Genomic DNA, 15,796 nt, shown 5'->3' on the forward strand with positions numbered 1-15,796 from the left:
CCAAACCTGTTTCTCTGTAATACTTGGAGTTATTGAAGAGGGAAGAACCTGAATATGTGAATCAACAAAGGATTAAGTTTCCTATCATTCACTGATTATTTTCCTTCTGGGGCTTGTTGCTGCAAGATGCACTTGTTTGGAGGCACTGATAGAGAACATTCTGTTTTTTAAATAAACCTCTACATCTTTTGTTATTAAAAAAATGTCTATTAGCTTTAGGACTTCTGAGAGTCCCTTAAAAGGTCTGCTCACGGTCTGTAACAAATAGAGGTACTCCCAGGAAAATCAGCAGGGAGAAAATCCACCAGCTGGAATCAGAAATTCCAGCTCTGGAACAACATGCCACACTTTATGAATGAGCAAATAAACAAACAACAAGCACTAGAACTACAAATTATGAAAAGCAGTATATGGGCTGCTTCTGCATCTTTATTTTGCCAAGTGGAGCTCTGGACTCAAGAGCTTGGGCTATGAAGGAACAGGAAGCTGTAGGAGGCTGATGCCTAGAAGGAGCCTGGAGCTGGTTTAGACCCTGCTCCAGCTCCTGGCATTTCACACTGTGTGCCAACACACACAGTGTGGTAGGTTTGCCTGGAGTAGGCCCAGGGAGTCTGTTAATATAGCAAGTTTTGGAGAAAAATAGGCTGAGTGCCACAGTTTTGATCAAAACACACAAATACATGCAACTTAAGTGAGCCTTCCCATGACTTCAGAAGGAGCTTACAAGGAAAAACCATTCTCTTTTTGGAAGTTTCGGAAAGTTTTGCTGCTTTAGTGAATCATTTCTCCTGATACTGTGACTGTTCAGTTCAGCAAGAAGGATTTTATTGTCAGTTTCCAATGTAGGCAGGGCAAAAAGAGCATTAAAAATGAAGATGAAGTTGCAGGTTCAGGCTATTTATTGATTGGTTATATGTTTCACTTCTCTTTGTAAATCTGCCTGTTCGTGCAAATAAGAACTCTCTTTGCACACCATGCTCCTTAATAAGGCTCTTCTCCAGGTTAGTGCTGAAACAGGCACTAATCTGAGCTGGACTAATCTGAGCTGGACTGTGCTCCTTTGACTCCTGTTATCTATCTAAAAAGGTACTGAAGGAGTCCAAACAATGTTTTAATCCATCTGGAGTTATATAAACAAAGCATGTTTTTTCCCTTTCATTTTCAAAGGGTGTTCAGTACCTTGGAACAGTCATTTGTAACTCAATAGGGTGACAAAGTCCACACATGTATGAAGATACATTTGTAGGTGAGCAGTAATCAGCTTCTGAAACAACTTCATCCAAATAAGACATGTGAAAAACAATAGAAAAGCTAGGCACATTAATGAAATGCTGTTACTATGGAAAAATTGTTCTTGTAAATGTGGAAATAAACATGCTTTCTTTTTCTCATAGTGCAAAAATGTCAAAAAGCATCTCCTCGAAGATGAAACTGTTTTTAACCATAGGTACTATTAAAGTCTGCTTTTAGGAAGGTAGTTTTTTTCACTAATTTCAAAACTCTCCATGTTTTATTTTTAGAAGCAACATCCCAAATACTAGCAGCTAGGATGCTCTTTATTTCATAAAAAATAATTGATGCTGGGACATACAGTGATTATCTAGTTCAAGCCCCTACTCAAAGTGTTTCCCATTCAACCAGGTTTTTCAGGGCCTTATTGAGCTGGGTTTTAAATATCTCCAACGCTAGCAATGTCCCCACCTCCCTGGGTCCTGCTCCAACATCTGACTGCCTTCATGGTGAAGACATTTTTCCTTGTACATAACTGGGATTTCTTGAGCTGTAACTTGTGTCACTTCCCTCTCGTTCCATCACTGGGCACCTCCAAGAGTCTGGCTCTGCTGTCACCATGTGCTTCCACCGGAGACTTGTAGACAGCAACAAGATCCCCTCTTCTAAGCCTAAATAAGGCTTCTCAAAGATTCCTTCTCTCCTAAAGCTAAATAAGCCCAGTTTTATCAGCCTCTCCTCGCACATCTTGTCCTCCAGTACCCTAATTGTTTTGACAGCCCTCCTCTGGCCTTGGTCCAGTATGTCAATGTTTTCATTTTACTGGGAGCAAATTGGACCCAGTGTTTCAGATGTAGTCCCAAAAACGCTGAATGGAAGAGAATAATCACTTCTCTTTGGTTGCTGGCTATAATCTTTCAATACAGCTCAGTATGGGGTGGCCTTCTCCACCACAAGGTCACACTGCTGACCTATGTTCAGCTTGTCTGTGAGGATCCCCAGGTCCTTTTCTGCAAAGCTGCTTTCCATTCATTCAGTGCCCAGCCTTTAATGCTGAATGGGGTTACTCCACCACAGATGCAGAACTCCCCAAGTGCCTTTGTTGAAACTTCACAAGGTCCCTGCCAGTCCCTTTCTTCTGCATGTCAAGGTCCTTGTGAATAGCAGCTTTCCAGCATATGCTCAATTTCCACCCTGAAAACTGGCTGAAAGTGCTCTCCATCCCATCATCCACACCATTAACGAAAAAGGTCCACTGGTATTATATGCAACACTGATTTGTCATTCTTTCCCTTAAAGAATACAGATTCCTCTGATGCTTCTTGAGGCCAAAGTCCCTGATGGTATGAACTAATGTCCTGCCACAGAAGTCAGTAAAGGAACAAAGTTTGAAGCAAGTTTGACATCTGTCCAGTAGCCCCAGATAACAGACATAGCTGGCAACATAAAAGGATCTGTTCTCTCAGTCTTAGCTCTAATAACCATCTGGTCCTTGTCCTTCCACCCTCAAGCATCTTGCATGCAGACATACGCCTACAGCCTGCAGAGCTGGTTATGGGAGAACAAGTAAGCTGTTGAAAACATTACATGAGGTTGCCAACCCTTCTGCACTAATATGAAATGCAATTACAAGTTGCAGGTTGAACCTGCTTTCTGACATAGTGACAGAGTTATCATGGATTTTATACGAGCAGCTGTGAAAGCAGGATTTGACCCTTGATTTGGGGATTAATTTATACAGGTAAGGATTGAGTACAGATGACAACTGCACAGAATCTTTAAATAACAAGAGTGAAACAACAGATTGTAAGATGAAATGAGCCGAGTTCAGTCAGGGCTATTTCCCCTTTAGTTTTTCAAATTCACCAAAGTGAAACCTTTGTCCAAAAAGAGGATGTTTTATTCCTGATTATTGGGACCACTCATTCAAAATGCCATCACTTAGGCCCAACATTTTCAGCACCACACACAAATTCAATGGTCCACTTATCTCATGGAGTGTATCTCTCACCTGAGAGGCAGAACTGTGGAAAGGAAGCCAGAAGGACTCAACCCTCATGGGAAGGAAAAGCCTTTTAAGTTTCCTGAATGAATGACCCATCTTTCTTCTGTCATGCTGTCTGTCTGTCAACAGTTAACAGTGAGCAGTGACAGGCTGAGGAGCACGGTCTGGGCAGTGGGCAGAGCTGACAGTCCCAGCTCAGCCATTGTGCTCAAAAGGGAGCACTCTGTTCCTTCTGCTGCCGTGTCCACACTCACTGGGACTGTTGTTCCAGCCTCACGCCTCCTTGTGTGAAGGCCAACAGCAAGGCTTTGTTCAAGAAGCAGCTGCTGAGAAGATGTCCTGTCTCAGGGAATGACCAACTGACATTTCTCCCCCTGCTCATTAGTAAGCAGTGAATTATTGGGAGAACTGGGGTGGGCTGCCTGGCCCATTTGATTTGGAATAAAAAGCCTCAGATCCCAGTGTGCCCCAAAAGGGATTCCCTCATAAAGTGGGCTTGAAACAAAGCCAGGGGAGCTGGCTCTGCAGCACCTTCTTCTCATCACCTGATGAAGTGAGGAAAGAGACTGGCTCATGCCAGAAGGTGGATGGGGCATGACTGGATTAAGATGTGTCCCAGCTCTGCTTCCCTCAGAGCTCACAGCACATCTCTGCTGGATGACAAGTGAGCTCAGTTCAGCCAGGGTCTGAGCCAAAGATCCTGTTCAACTGGATGACATGTTGTTTATTCAATAACCTTTTGTTACAGGGTGGATACAAAGCAGTGAGGAAAGGGTTGAGCAGCTGGGAGGAGCAGACTAACTGAGGAAACCACAACCATTCTTTTGCAATCTTTGCTGAAGCCCAGCATGATCATCTAGTGATGTCCACTTATAGGGGCAGTGCTGAAGGAACATCTGCTTTGTCTTCCCCCCATCCCAACAATGCCTGCATCCGGCTCTGGGTTACAGCACGGAGCTTACGTGTCTGTCTTACCTCACTGACTGTACCACAATTAAATCTGACTTAAAAAATAATAATTGGTCAGGGTCAGATAAACAAATAGATTGCTTTGAGCAGCCTGGGTATGGTTTGCAAGTTTTCATAGCTCAGAGTAGATGACACCACAGGTCTGATTTCAGGTGCTCTTTCTTCTATGCATCTTTGCTAAAGGTGTATCCAGTCCTCACAATTTCCAAACTCCCTTGCCTAAAAGACAGGTGCAAGACTATGTTTTTCCCACTTTTACATCATCAGGGAAGTCCATGAAACAAATAATGTCTCATCCCCCTGAATGGAATAGAGAGGAAACACCTCTGAGTATTCTCCGCAGCTTTCCTAACCCAAACATTTAAAGCAAAATTCTACACTGCTGCCTATGTGTGCTCCATCAAACACATCAGCTATGTGGAGCCTTACTGTTTCTTTATTTTTAGTTTGCTGTGGTCTAGCTGCTTCCTGGCCCCACAGTGTTGTTTCACCTGCCTTCACATAACAAAAAACAAAGGCTGCATTTGGTTTCCAAGTACTGCCTTGTGGCCTCCTCTAGAGCAAGAGACACTGCAGCTGTGTGCTTTCATGACTCACTCAGAGTTTTCTTTCTGTTGTGTAGGTGCTCCTCTCAAATAGAAAAAAACCTCTGATTGCCCTGAAAGAGGCCATGTGGTGCATGCAGAGATTTGGGACCCTGTGATCCCAGTGTGAATGAAGGGTGAGGGCTAAAGCAGCAGAGATCACTTCACCAGGGCAAGACTGGGCTGCAGAAATTTGTAATGATCTTCTCAAAAATAACAAAAATAATATGGAAACCTCCATTTAATAAAGCCCATCTCAAAGTCTTTACAACTGCCTTTTGTGCCACAGGATACTCCCCTTGGAGTTGTGCCACAGGATACTCCCCATAATTGCATCATAACACACTGTGTTATGATACAATTATGGGCACATTTCAGCATCATTATGTTCTGGGAGGTGCATCCAGAGGACTTTTTCCTGCATGAGCTGTGGTCCCTCTGGGAGGTACCATCTCACAGCCACCAAAAGAACCCAGGCTCATGCAGCAACATGGAAGAAAGCAAGGGGAAATAGACTGTCCAGTTGAAAGATTGTGTTCAAGAGCTTGTTCACTGCATGGGAAAAGTTGCATCTTAGCTGTAGCAATAATTTTATAAATTCTATAATTTCAAAGAGGCTAAAACAGCATGACCTGGTTTCCTCAGCAAGCTGTGACTGATACTCTGAGATCCAGAGTTACAAGATCAGTGATTCCAGAAGAGCTAGAGGTCAGAAACAACTGGTTTCACTTTGTCTCGAGTTCTTTGGTGGCTGCAGGATGGTCTCCCAGCTCATCTCTTTCCATGAGAATCCCCACAGCCAAAACAGGGTTAGGGAAGGAAGGCAGAATTAAGTTTACTCACTAGCTATTTGTTCATAGGATGACTTTTCTCCAGGTTCTCAGAGTTGTCTTACTGCCTAAGGAATTCCAGGGTGTATTTCAGTATCCGAACTCTCACCCTGCAATTGCATGCTGTAGTTTCAGCTCCTGTGTGCCCCACACAGGGGTAGCATTCCTCACTGCTGCCTGGAAGGCAGATAAACCTGACTGCTACCTTTATTCAACATCTGGAGAAGGAAAGGCAGGGAAAGATTTGGGATTGTATGGAGCAGGGAGTCAAAACAGGGATAAAAGAGCACCGGCAGTGCTCTGCCAGCCAGGGCAAAGAGCCATCTCCCCTGGGGTGCCTTGCTAAGAGGAACCTATTGCTCTTAGCTGGAAAAAAATGAAAATGCCCACAACCTGTTGTAAGCCTCCTGTCAAAGGAAAGGAAACAGTGAGTGCCATTCTTCCCCAGAGCTCTGCAGAAAAGCACTGCTCCAGTGCAATGGGCTCATCCAGAGGAAGCAGAGAGCAGACTGCTGTGGGTTAATGGGCCCACACCCAGCACCAAGGAGCAGTGGTGCTGCTCCATGGGCAAACCAGCTCCAAATAACATTTGCCAAGACTTTCCTGACTCCAGCCCTGGAGACTGCCCTGAAGCCTGCCCAATCACAATGTCAGGGAATGCTGCTGTCCAGAACATTCCTGCATGCTAATGTACATGAGCTGTTACTTCACACTTGTAGTGCTACACTAACTCTTGTTCTTATAAATTCTGACATCCTTCTTGGTCATTTCCCTCTCCCAGTTTGACCATGTTTAGTTCTTTTTAATCTTTCTGTGTAGACCAATCCTTCCCAGTGCTATGAATAAATAAAAGCCTTCTGTTCTCATCAACAAAATGGTCTTTTAACAGTTGCAAGAACAACAGAGCAATCACTTAGAAAAAAAAAAAAAAAAAGCAAAACAAAAGCAGCTAATATTTGGTGCATTTAAAAATATCTGCTCCAGCTATTTTCTACATTTTAGAAATAAATCCTCCATTAAACAGAGAAAGCAGTGAAAAAATTAATGGAGAGAAGCACCAGTGGGTGTCCAAGAGGGACCTGCTAACCCATCAGAAATGCTCACCACACACAAAGCAGCAAAAGCAAGCTGAACTTCAGTTAGAAACATCTAAAGAATGTGAATAAGCTGTTGGAGCTGCAACCTTCCCCTCTGCTTTGATCTGACATTAAACATAACTCGAGAGTGGGAAACTCAACAGCTTCAAAAAGGGTGAAAGGGTCAAAGGTCTTCATGTACCAGGACAGGTAGAGGGTTTATTCGCCCTGGAGAAAGTAGGATGAAAGTGAATCTGGTGGCTAGGAACTGCCATCAGGTTAGGGCTGAGTATTTCATCCTCCTCAACCTTATGTAAAACAGACACAATACCCGTAAATAGCATGAGCAAGTACAAGTGAAAAAGAGGGCTAATTTCAACTATGATTAAAAAGTGTAAGAAAAAAATAAACACATTTTTGTGGTCCCTGTATCTTGCAAATGTGTTTCTGACTGCTAATAGTTGACATGTACTTTTGAAGGTGAAATTGTGGTTTTTCTGGGCTCTGGCCACGGAATGCAACCATAGTGCATTAGATCTCAGCAAATGAGATGTTAGAGGAAGAGAGACAGGATGGCTGGAACATCATGTGCTTTACCAACTCAAAATGCTTGGTATGAGAAAACAAAGCCACATTCTTTAGTCTTTATTCTTGTTTTCCTTGCCTCCCAGCTTTATAGCTCTCTAAAATTACTGTGTTAAAACTGAAGGAGCTGCAATCTGCAGCTGACTGAAGAACTGCAATACCACTCCACTTTGATCAATCCCGCACAGTTATTCTTTCTAAGAGAGCTTTCCTAAATTGATTGCTAATAACCTAATATGTTTGTCTCTTTCTTCTGTCATCAGAATCTTGCCATAATAAAATAATAGTAATACAGAAATGAAGTTGAAAAGGTGAGGTGTTGTTTCAAAATATCTAAACTTGCAGAAATAGCAAGGTCATCCCAGCAGCCTTAATTCTGCCTTCATGAAGCTGCATGCCAAGCAAACCCAGAAATCATGGGAAACAGTTACCTGCCTGTTAAAAACACCTTATAAGAGACCACAGGGAAAAAAAAATGTTGTATTACACAGAAATTCCATTTTCCTCTTTCACAGGGTTGATATAAACCAAAGCCATTTAATAATATTAGATGTAAGGTAAGGTTAAGAGGTCTTCTGGAATTCAATTTCCACTGTCACCATGGAAAATTTCTAATACATATCTATGAGGTCCAGCAGTCTTGTGGTTACAATGAAATATCCCAAAGAGTAAATGTTCAAATCCTGACATACTGAGAAAAGTGAGCCAGAGGTACCTTACACTAAGGGGCAATACTAAGACCCAAATTGGAGTGCACTTTGTTTGTTACTCTGTGAAGAACCTTTTTGGTGAAGCCTTGCATAAGAGGAAACACTGATGCAGAGCCGCCTTTGGCAAGATTTAGAGCCCATGTGTGAGCTCCTACGGAGTCAGCAATAAAAATGGAAATTATTTTTCCTTCTTTTGACTGAAGGATAGACACAACATGAATCAGTCAAGCCACACATACTCCAACCCTGGTAACTTCCCGAGTCATTCGGGAAATCTCGCTTGCCACGCTGTGGAACTGCATTAATGATCTCCTGGATAATACACCTGTATTGGGAATTTTATCCATGAGAATAGCAGAACCTGAACAAATATCCAGGTCAGGAAGTCTACATTGAGCTCACACGACTAAGAGCCATGGTATGAGGCAGGGAACAGACAGCTATTATAGTGCTAGCACAAGTGAATAATTGATATTACCCAAAGATATCCAAAGGAAAGGACACAAAAGGGAACACACTGCTGAAGTGACTTGGAATAGATAAAATATTGGAGGAAAACTTTAAATGTCCCAGTCTAACCAGAGCAGTGTTGCAATGGAGGCATTTATGTCCTTCAGCTTTCACTGGCATTTAGCTCAGGCTGTAATTTGTATTTCATCAAAGTTTATCCTTGGCGGTTTAAGTGCAAAGATTATTATACAGAGCCTAAAAGATGTTAATTGTCTTTCTAACTTACAGAGAATCAAGGCTCAGTTACATCAGCTCTTTGTGTAACACAACTGTGTTTCCATTGTTCTACTTTCAGGTTCATTTTCACCCTCTCCTCTTTACTGATCAGGAAAACGGAATTTACAAACAAAACTGTAGGTCTGACAGGGAGAACAAAGTTGTTATCTGACCTGAGAAACCAGATTTGTACTAATTGCACTGTTTAATCCAGCAATACTAGTGTATTCTAAAAAAATTGCCCAAAACACCAAGAAATATTTATATTTCTCTAGTGAAAAAGATACTCAAGGAAAATAATCACACAGCACAAAACATGCCTGACAGGAACATGCACCTCAAAGACCATTCTCCATCAATAGAGGAGGCATTCTCTGCATCAAATCCATGCAGTAAATAAATGTTTTATTATTTCTTCTATAGTTGTTAGCTATTTATAGGTAATTAATGCTATTTTAACTCTATTTCTTAAAACCTTTATCAAGCTTTATGGGAATGGGGAACTAAGGCATGGTGTTAAGCATGCACAGAGAGCAACTGCAATCCCTCACAGGCTTATGGAGACTGAGCAAGTTGCTTGTATGACCTGGAGTTCAGTCACTTTTTGTATGGACTGGCTGTGGTCTGCCAACAGCAGCTGCAGGGCGAGCAGCATGTGGCCTGTTCCATCCCCCTTCCCATGGACTTCATGCCATCCAGACAAACAGAGGGGGATGGAGACACTTCCTACTGGGATTACTGCAGACTCCTGCTAACCTACCTCCAGCTCAGGAGGAAGTGTACCAAAATGAATGAATCAACACTTAGAAACACTCTGCCTACACAGGGAGAAAGAGACCTAGGTGCTGAGTTAAGATACTTCTGCACAGGTCAACTCTCTTTGCAAAACCAGCCTCAAATATGGCATTGTTAAAAAAAAAATGTCACATGGGTTTTATTTATTTTCCTTGCAAACTGTCTTGTGGACTAGTTATTCTCTTTTTCAGAGAAAATATAGGGGTCATTTCTGCATATCGAGTGCAGTGCTGTGACCAAAATTGAGTCACAAGAGCAAGAGCAAGGGAAAGCCTTGGTACTCAGGTTAAGTAAGGTTTTGCCTTTCCCCTCACAGATAAATGGTGCAATGACTCATGTACATTCAGGATCTTCAATTCAAATTAAACAGTCCTGTCTTTGAGGAGAGTAGGGGCAGGTTTGAGTCTTGGCTTCAGCCAAGTAAATTGCAGTTTACTTCCCAGATAATCTGCCCAAAGGACATCAGATTTACACCAAGATTCATTCCATTTCAACCTGTCAGCTCAGAACCTGGCCTTGCCTTTTGTCTGCTGCCATCATCAATCCCATTGATTCATTTTGCTGATACTGATACCGTCAGAGTTGCTGTCACAGGAAGCAGTAGTCTGGGATGATGAAATCAAAGCAAAGATCTCCAAGCACAAGGAAGTTATGAAGTTGCAAGGATGATGTGTGACAGGAGGCTACCAGAGAACCAGGATGGGTGGCTCAAATATGTTGCTGGGATGTCCCGATCCAAGCACTGCAGGAGACCTGGTGACACCCAGCACATCTCCATCACAGCATGGGGCACAGAGCAGAGACCTTCAAGCCAGAAGAGGCAGGGACAGTGAAGTGTACCTGGCCCAACACTGCCCCACCCTGCTGGCTGAAGGCCAAAGGCTGCTGCTGTGTTGTCACAGCCTTTCACCCTCCTCAGAGGGTTTCTCTCAGAGCTGAGGCGTGCACAGCCAGCTCCAGTCTCTCTTCTGGACTGTGGAGATGTGCTCAAAGGTATCTGTGATGCCTTCTTGCCTCTCCATGTCTCAAGGGTGCAGCTGTCTCATTGTATCAGTACATGAAAGCTATGCTGACCTTTCAGCCTCCCGTCTGGGATCACTTAGGACATTGACTGTGAATTCAGCAGAAAAGGCTCCTAGTCCCACTTCCACAGTGGACAATACCACTTCACCCCCAAGAGGCAGGTGAAGAGGAAATAATCCCTTAGAGTGAGGTCAAAAGGCTAAGGAAAACTCAAAGCAAACAGGGATAGCTTTTACAGATCCAATATGCAGATCTCAACTACGCAACAGATAATCCTTTTTTCATTTATGTCTGGTTGTAAATATTTTATTGACTCTTCTCTCACTGCTGAGTAGCTGTAATGGCATTTACTTCAGCAAAGGCCTGAGCTGCTGTAAATCAAGTACAGTTTTAGGCTACTCACCATGGTCATGAGCAAACACAAACAAGTTGAGTCCTGTCAGCTTCTGGGCCAAGTCATCATAGCGGCCGCAGTGCTCCCCAGCGCCGTGGGCGATAAACACGAGGGCCCTACATGGAGCATCAATGTACAAATCATTAATGTGGCAATCACCCTGCAAAGGCTGCAGAGCTGCAAGGGAAACCATTCCATTCAGCAACAGCATTTCAGACATCAGCAAACAGCAGGCAGGTATAGAATTTGCAGAGCTTGAACACAGGGGAAAGCATTGTCACCCTGGCCTGCCATCGACCTGGCCTTCAACAGGTTGTTGTAGGATGGGTTCCAGGGGAGGCAACTGCCCACGGGACAGAGCCACCATGGTCTGCTGCAAGTTCAAGATGCAGATGGGCATCAGCATCAGTCCCTGAGCTGGATATCTCCATGGGGGCTTGAGGCTCTACATGGCTCTCCAGTGTAAGTGATGCCATCTGTTTCTTTTGGGGCTGGTATCTTTCTGTTGGTGATTCAAATACCAACACTGTTCTTAATTTTATAACTTCAAACGTTGTCTGATGCTCCAGAACACTCAAAGGTGGAATTTCAGCCAAAGAATAGGTCTCCAACTTTGCTTGGAGTTTGGAATTTTATCTTTTGACCCAGTTATGGTAATTTTACCTTCCTGCCCCAAAACAGTTCCTTCATTTCTATGATTAAAGTGACTCTCACATAGCCACTGTGCAGACAGAGATAATAAAACACTAGTCTAATAGACACTTATTTTTGCAAATACTTATCTTTGAATATTCCAGTTTTATGAATAATACCTTACTTTTACTGGAATGTCATCAAATGAAAGTGACTGAACTTGAACCTCCCCAGTGTTTCTGCTAGATAAAATTAGTATAGACTTGGGCTAGAACTATAGCAGAAGTAGCAATGAGATTACAGAAGTTCTGCTGGATTTGACAGGTGATTGTTTAAAATCCAGTTTTAGCAACATAGACATAACTTGTTTGTTTAAAAGGACCATTTGTCATTGCAACATCAGCAACCACAAAACCATTTGAAGGCTACAAGTTTGACATTTTCAGTACATGAACAGTGAAATATTACAAGAACTGACAACATAAAACAATGAAAGCAGTTAACAGCTAGGAAAATCCTCAACTTTGTCTTAATTGAGGTTTTGAATACCTTTTTAGCCAGTGTATTCACAGAAATGAACTGCTTAAGTCTTAATATATTTAAACTTAAAAAACATGTTGGATGATGTAGAAACTCCTGTCCCAGCTCTTTAATTAGCAGCTGCTTTAAAGCATTTGCCCAGTGAACAATTTAAAAGAGCATCCATCCAGACCAGAAGGACTGTACAGAGTCCACTGCAAACACAAAAGCAACAGGGCAAAGATGCTCTGGTATCTGTCTAACACTGTCTAACATCAATTAGCAAGGGTGACGTTAGGTCATGTACCATATTTAACTTGCTGCGCCTTACAAATCCTCTTTAGTGCCACTGAAGGTTGCAAAACAATCCGTGTGGAGCAGTCATTCCTTCCTGTGTCATTGTCCCTGATCAATTGATTTGTCAAGTTATCAATGAGCCTGGCAGACAGACTGATTTTTGGAGTGCAGGATCTATTATTATACCTCCAAATACTGAAGAAAGTACTGAGACATTGCTCATTCAGTGGAGAATATTAACTTCCTTCCTGTGGGCCCATCGCCCTGATATGCAACAGACTCAGCCAGGCCAAGTTTCTCTGCCATACCTCCTACTCCCATACCTCCTACTACCTTCAAGTTTGACAGCTTCCTTGCTCAATGTCTTACTTAAACTCTTTAGGGACCTATATTTGTTTCTGCCGACTAGGCACAGAGATAAAGGTGCAACTTGGCTGACTGAATATAGCCCTTCATTTCTCAGAGAAATATTATTTGAATTTATGCACTAAATGGCACTAAGTGAATGAAACCTAATGGGAAGCTGGCAAAGAGATCTCTTCCAGGAAATTCTTAGTTCTTCATCCCTGAGGCAGCAAAGCCCTTGTTTTGCTTTTATTCACACTGATGCAGTAGCATGACTTTGCCTGTCAGCATCCTTCTAGATGCTAAGAGCCCTCACTTTATGTGAAACCAAGTGAGAAAAGACAAAAACCCAAAGCTTCAGAGAGGCAAGGTGTTCCTATGACATTTCCTTCTACCTGGAACACAATTTCCAGGTGTCACAGAACTGAGCCTTTGCACACCACAGGGAACAGACCTGGGTTATTATTTGTCTGCAAAATGCTGAATAAAACCCCTGAGCCTGTTTGTACCTTAAGACCTCCAATGGCAGTAGCTGTTGAAACAACTTAGATACCTTTGAAAGTTTTGTCCTATCAATAATCATAAACAAAGCATAACATTTCAAATTTGTTACCCTGAAACAAAATCGGCCTGTCCTGTTGTTCAGTAAAAAGTGAGAGTGGCTTTACTGACTAAAAACTAGGTCACATCTACACAGCTCTTTAGCTCCAGCTTTCAGGCCTAAGCACAAGGGCCACATATTGAACACAGCCTTCAAAAACTTAAATTAGTATGAGTATCACCTGAACAAGGATTGAAGGATTTGGCGCTTTCATTTAATCTCCAATTTTCCACTACAAAGTAAGTTTAGATTTGGCAAATAATACCTGAAGGCAGTGTAACAAATACAATTTAACATATTTTCACTAGCAAGCTGCCAGGAAAATACAACAAACTATTAGATTGACTGACAGCAATTCTTTCCTGTATGTAAACATTTTTGCAGATATCCCTGCTCTTAAATCACAGTCTTCTCATTCCTTACCACAATGGCTGGAATAACAGAATATCAGAGATTGCTTTCAACAGAGTAATTTAAATTAATATGGATCCTGCAATGTTTGAGGTTTTGCAGCACTGCAGTTCCTTTCTGTGCAGTTTCAATGAGAATTTTGTACCAAAAAGGTTTGTGTCTTGGCCATGTATCAAACTGGTAATGCTGAGAAATTTCTTCACCTCCAGCTTTTGCGATTGTGCTGCTGAATTCCTCGGAAGTTTGCACGTATCAGGTAGAAAACATTGTGCACAGCCTGCAAAGCTGTCTGCAAAGTGACCTATGCCTGAATCCCTGCTAGTTGTGATGTCTCTGACCACAGGCACGGAAAGCTCTTGTATCTTTGGATGCTTCAGCGGGTTTTGGCTGGTGGAACTGTGCTTGCTGAACATCTCGAAATAGCATGGCTTTGGCACCTGCTCAGGGAAGCAGCTCCTCACACAGCAGCAGGACTCCCCCGCGCTCGCTGGCTGTGTCTGAGCACAAAGCCAAGGTGTGAGCGGGGCGTGGCTGAGCCCCACGCTCCTGCTCTCACCCAGCTCTGCAGCAGCAATTACGGGCTATTAGAGGAAACCACTTTATTGACTGCTGCTTGCAAAAGCAACAGATGGCTTTTGCAGATCCCTGCCCTTGCCATAGCCTTTATCACCTCCTCCTCCTGCCCCCTCCTCACTGCAGGTTTCTGCGTCCTGGTACTGCACAGCTTGGCAAACAGATGCAGTAACTTATTACACACAACAAGAAGACAGAATAATATTTATCTTTACTGTTCAAATCAACTAGTGTTGGGCTGTGTTTAGTCCTCTTCCATGAGGAGGTGATACGCACCCATGACCTCTCCCTGCTCCCACATCTCCCCTGACTGGTGTCAGTCCCTCCAATATTGCAGCTGCAGCCTGTTAAGCTTTGTAAAACACAGCAATGCCGCACCTCCAGTTAATACAAAGCACCTGCAAACGCCCTGTCCTTTATTAGGGAGGGTGGAAACTGTGGAGGCCAGGCTGCAACACATTCAGTGTGCACAAATCCACCTAAACATGTTGTTCTTCTCTCCTGCCTCTCGGCGAGGCCACTAGCTGATCCAAGCTTTAGCTGTGTCCAAACCTTCCCTATTTCCCACTGTAGCTTCACATCCATTAGCATTTCTCTTCTTGTGTGGGCAGCAGCTTTGTAGGACGGGGTCATGGTCAGTTCTAGGTAGAAAGGCAGTACCAGATTTAAAGGTTCTCACTGTCTTTTTGGACATTGCTTTGTCAAGGGCCAAAGTAATTGTTCAGAGATGCAATTCCACAGTCAGCTGGAGGACAGCAACTCTAGGGAAAATAAATTGCAGCACTGGACTTCTGGACTCACACACATGAGCAAGAGCCCTCTTAAACCAAGGCTGTTAGAAGAAAAATACACTGAAAGCACACCCAGAAAGCTGCTGTGCTGTGACACTTTGCAGCCCTGAAACACCACTCAGGGCTTGGGTCCTGCTGGGCATAAGACCCATGTTCTTGCTTCGCTTTGAACAAAATTTATGTTGAAACTGAACTAGACAAAGAAAGTTGCAAGCAGGACAGTGTGACTTTAACATCTTGTGTTCTCTGGGGACAGAGCCACTTCTCTGGGACCCCATGCATGCTCTTTTATTGCCAGAAAATAACCCAAAACATTAGGGCTGAACCAAAGAACGGAAGACAAGCTTCCTATGACTGCATATATGAAAAATGCAATCTTTTCCACCCCATTCAAAAGCATCCCTCTTCAGAATAATATTTAAGTACTTGCCTTAACCTCAGGAAACTTTCTTCAACACATGAAAGTCAACAGGACTCTCCAAGTACAGGATGAGAGTTAAAAAAGGATTTATAAATGCTGTCCGCAGTAAGGACTGACTCAATCACATGCAAAAGTGATTTCCTGAATCAAGCCCTCCCAACTTAAGCTAATTCCATGTTATTCTATGTTATTCTATGTTAGTGCTTTTCATTGGTCTTATGGATGTTGTTACCAGAACCAGATCAGCTTTAACAAAGAACATCTGACTTGCACAGTTT

The 15,796-nt window shown here is 42.9% G+C and overlaps 1 protein-coding gene across 4 annotated transcripts in view; it reads right to left on the minus strand.

Annotated features, from left to right (window-relative positions):
- Window positions 1-15,796, minus strand: part of MGLL (monoglyceride lipase) — a 101,647-nt gene that overhangs the window by 29,849 nt on the left and 56,002 nt on the right. For all 4 annotated transcript variants that reach the window (XM_053989258.1, XM_053989261.1, XM_053989260.1 and 1 more), the window contains one exon: window positions 10,937-11,043. In XM_053989258.1, coding sequence (XP_053845233.1) covers window positions 10,937-11,043 — 107 coding nt within the window. The remainder of the gene's footprint in view (window positions 1-10,936; window positions 11,044-15,796) is intronic.

The sequence above is a fragment of the Vidua macroura genome, chromosome 13, assembly GCF_024509145.1.
Source record: "Vidua macroura isolate BioBank_ID:100142 chromosome 13, ASM2450914v1, whole genome shotgun sequence".
NCBI lineage: Eukaryota > Metazoa > Chordata > Aves > Passeriformes > Viduidae > Vidua > Vidua macroura.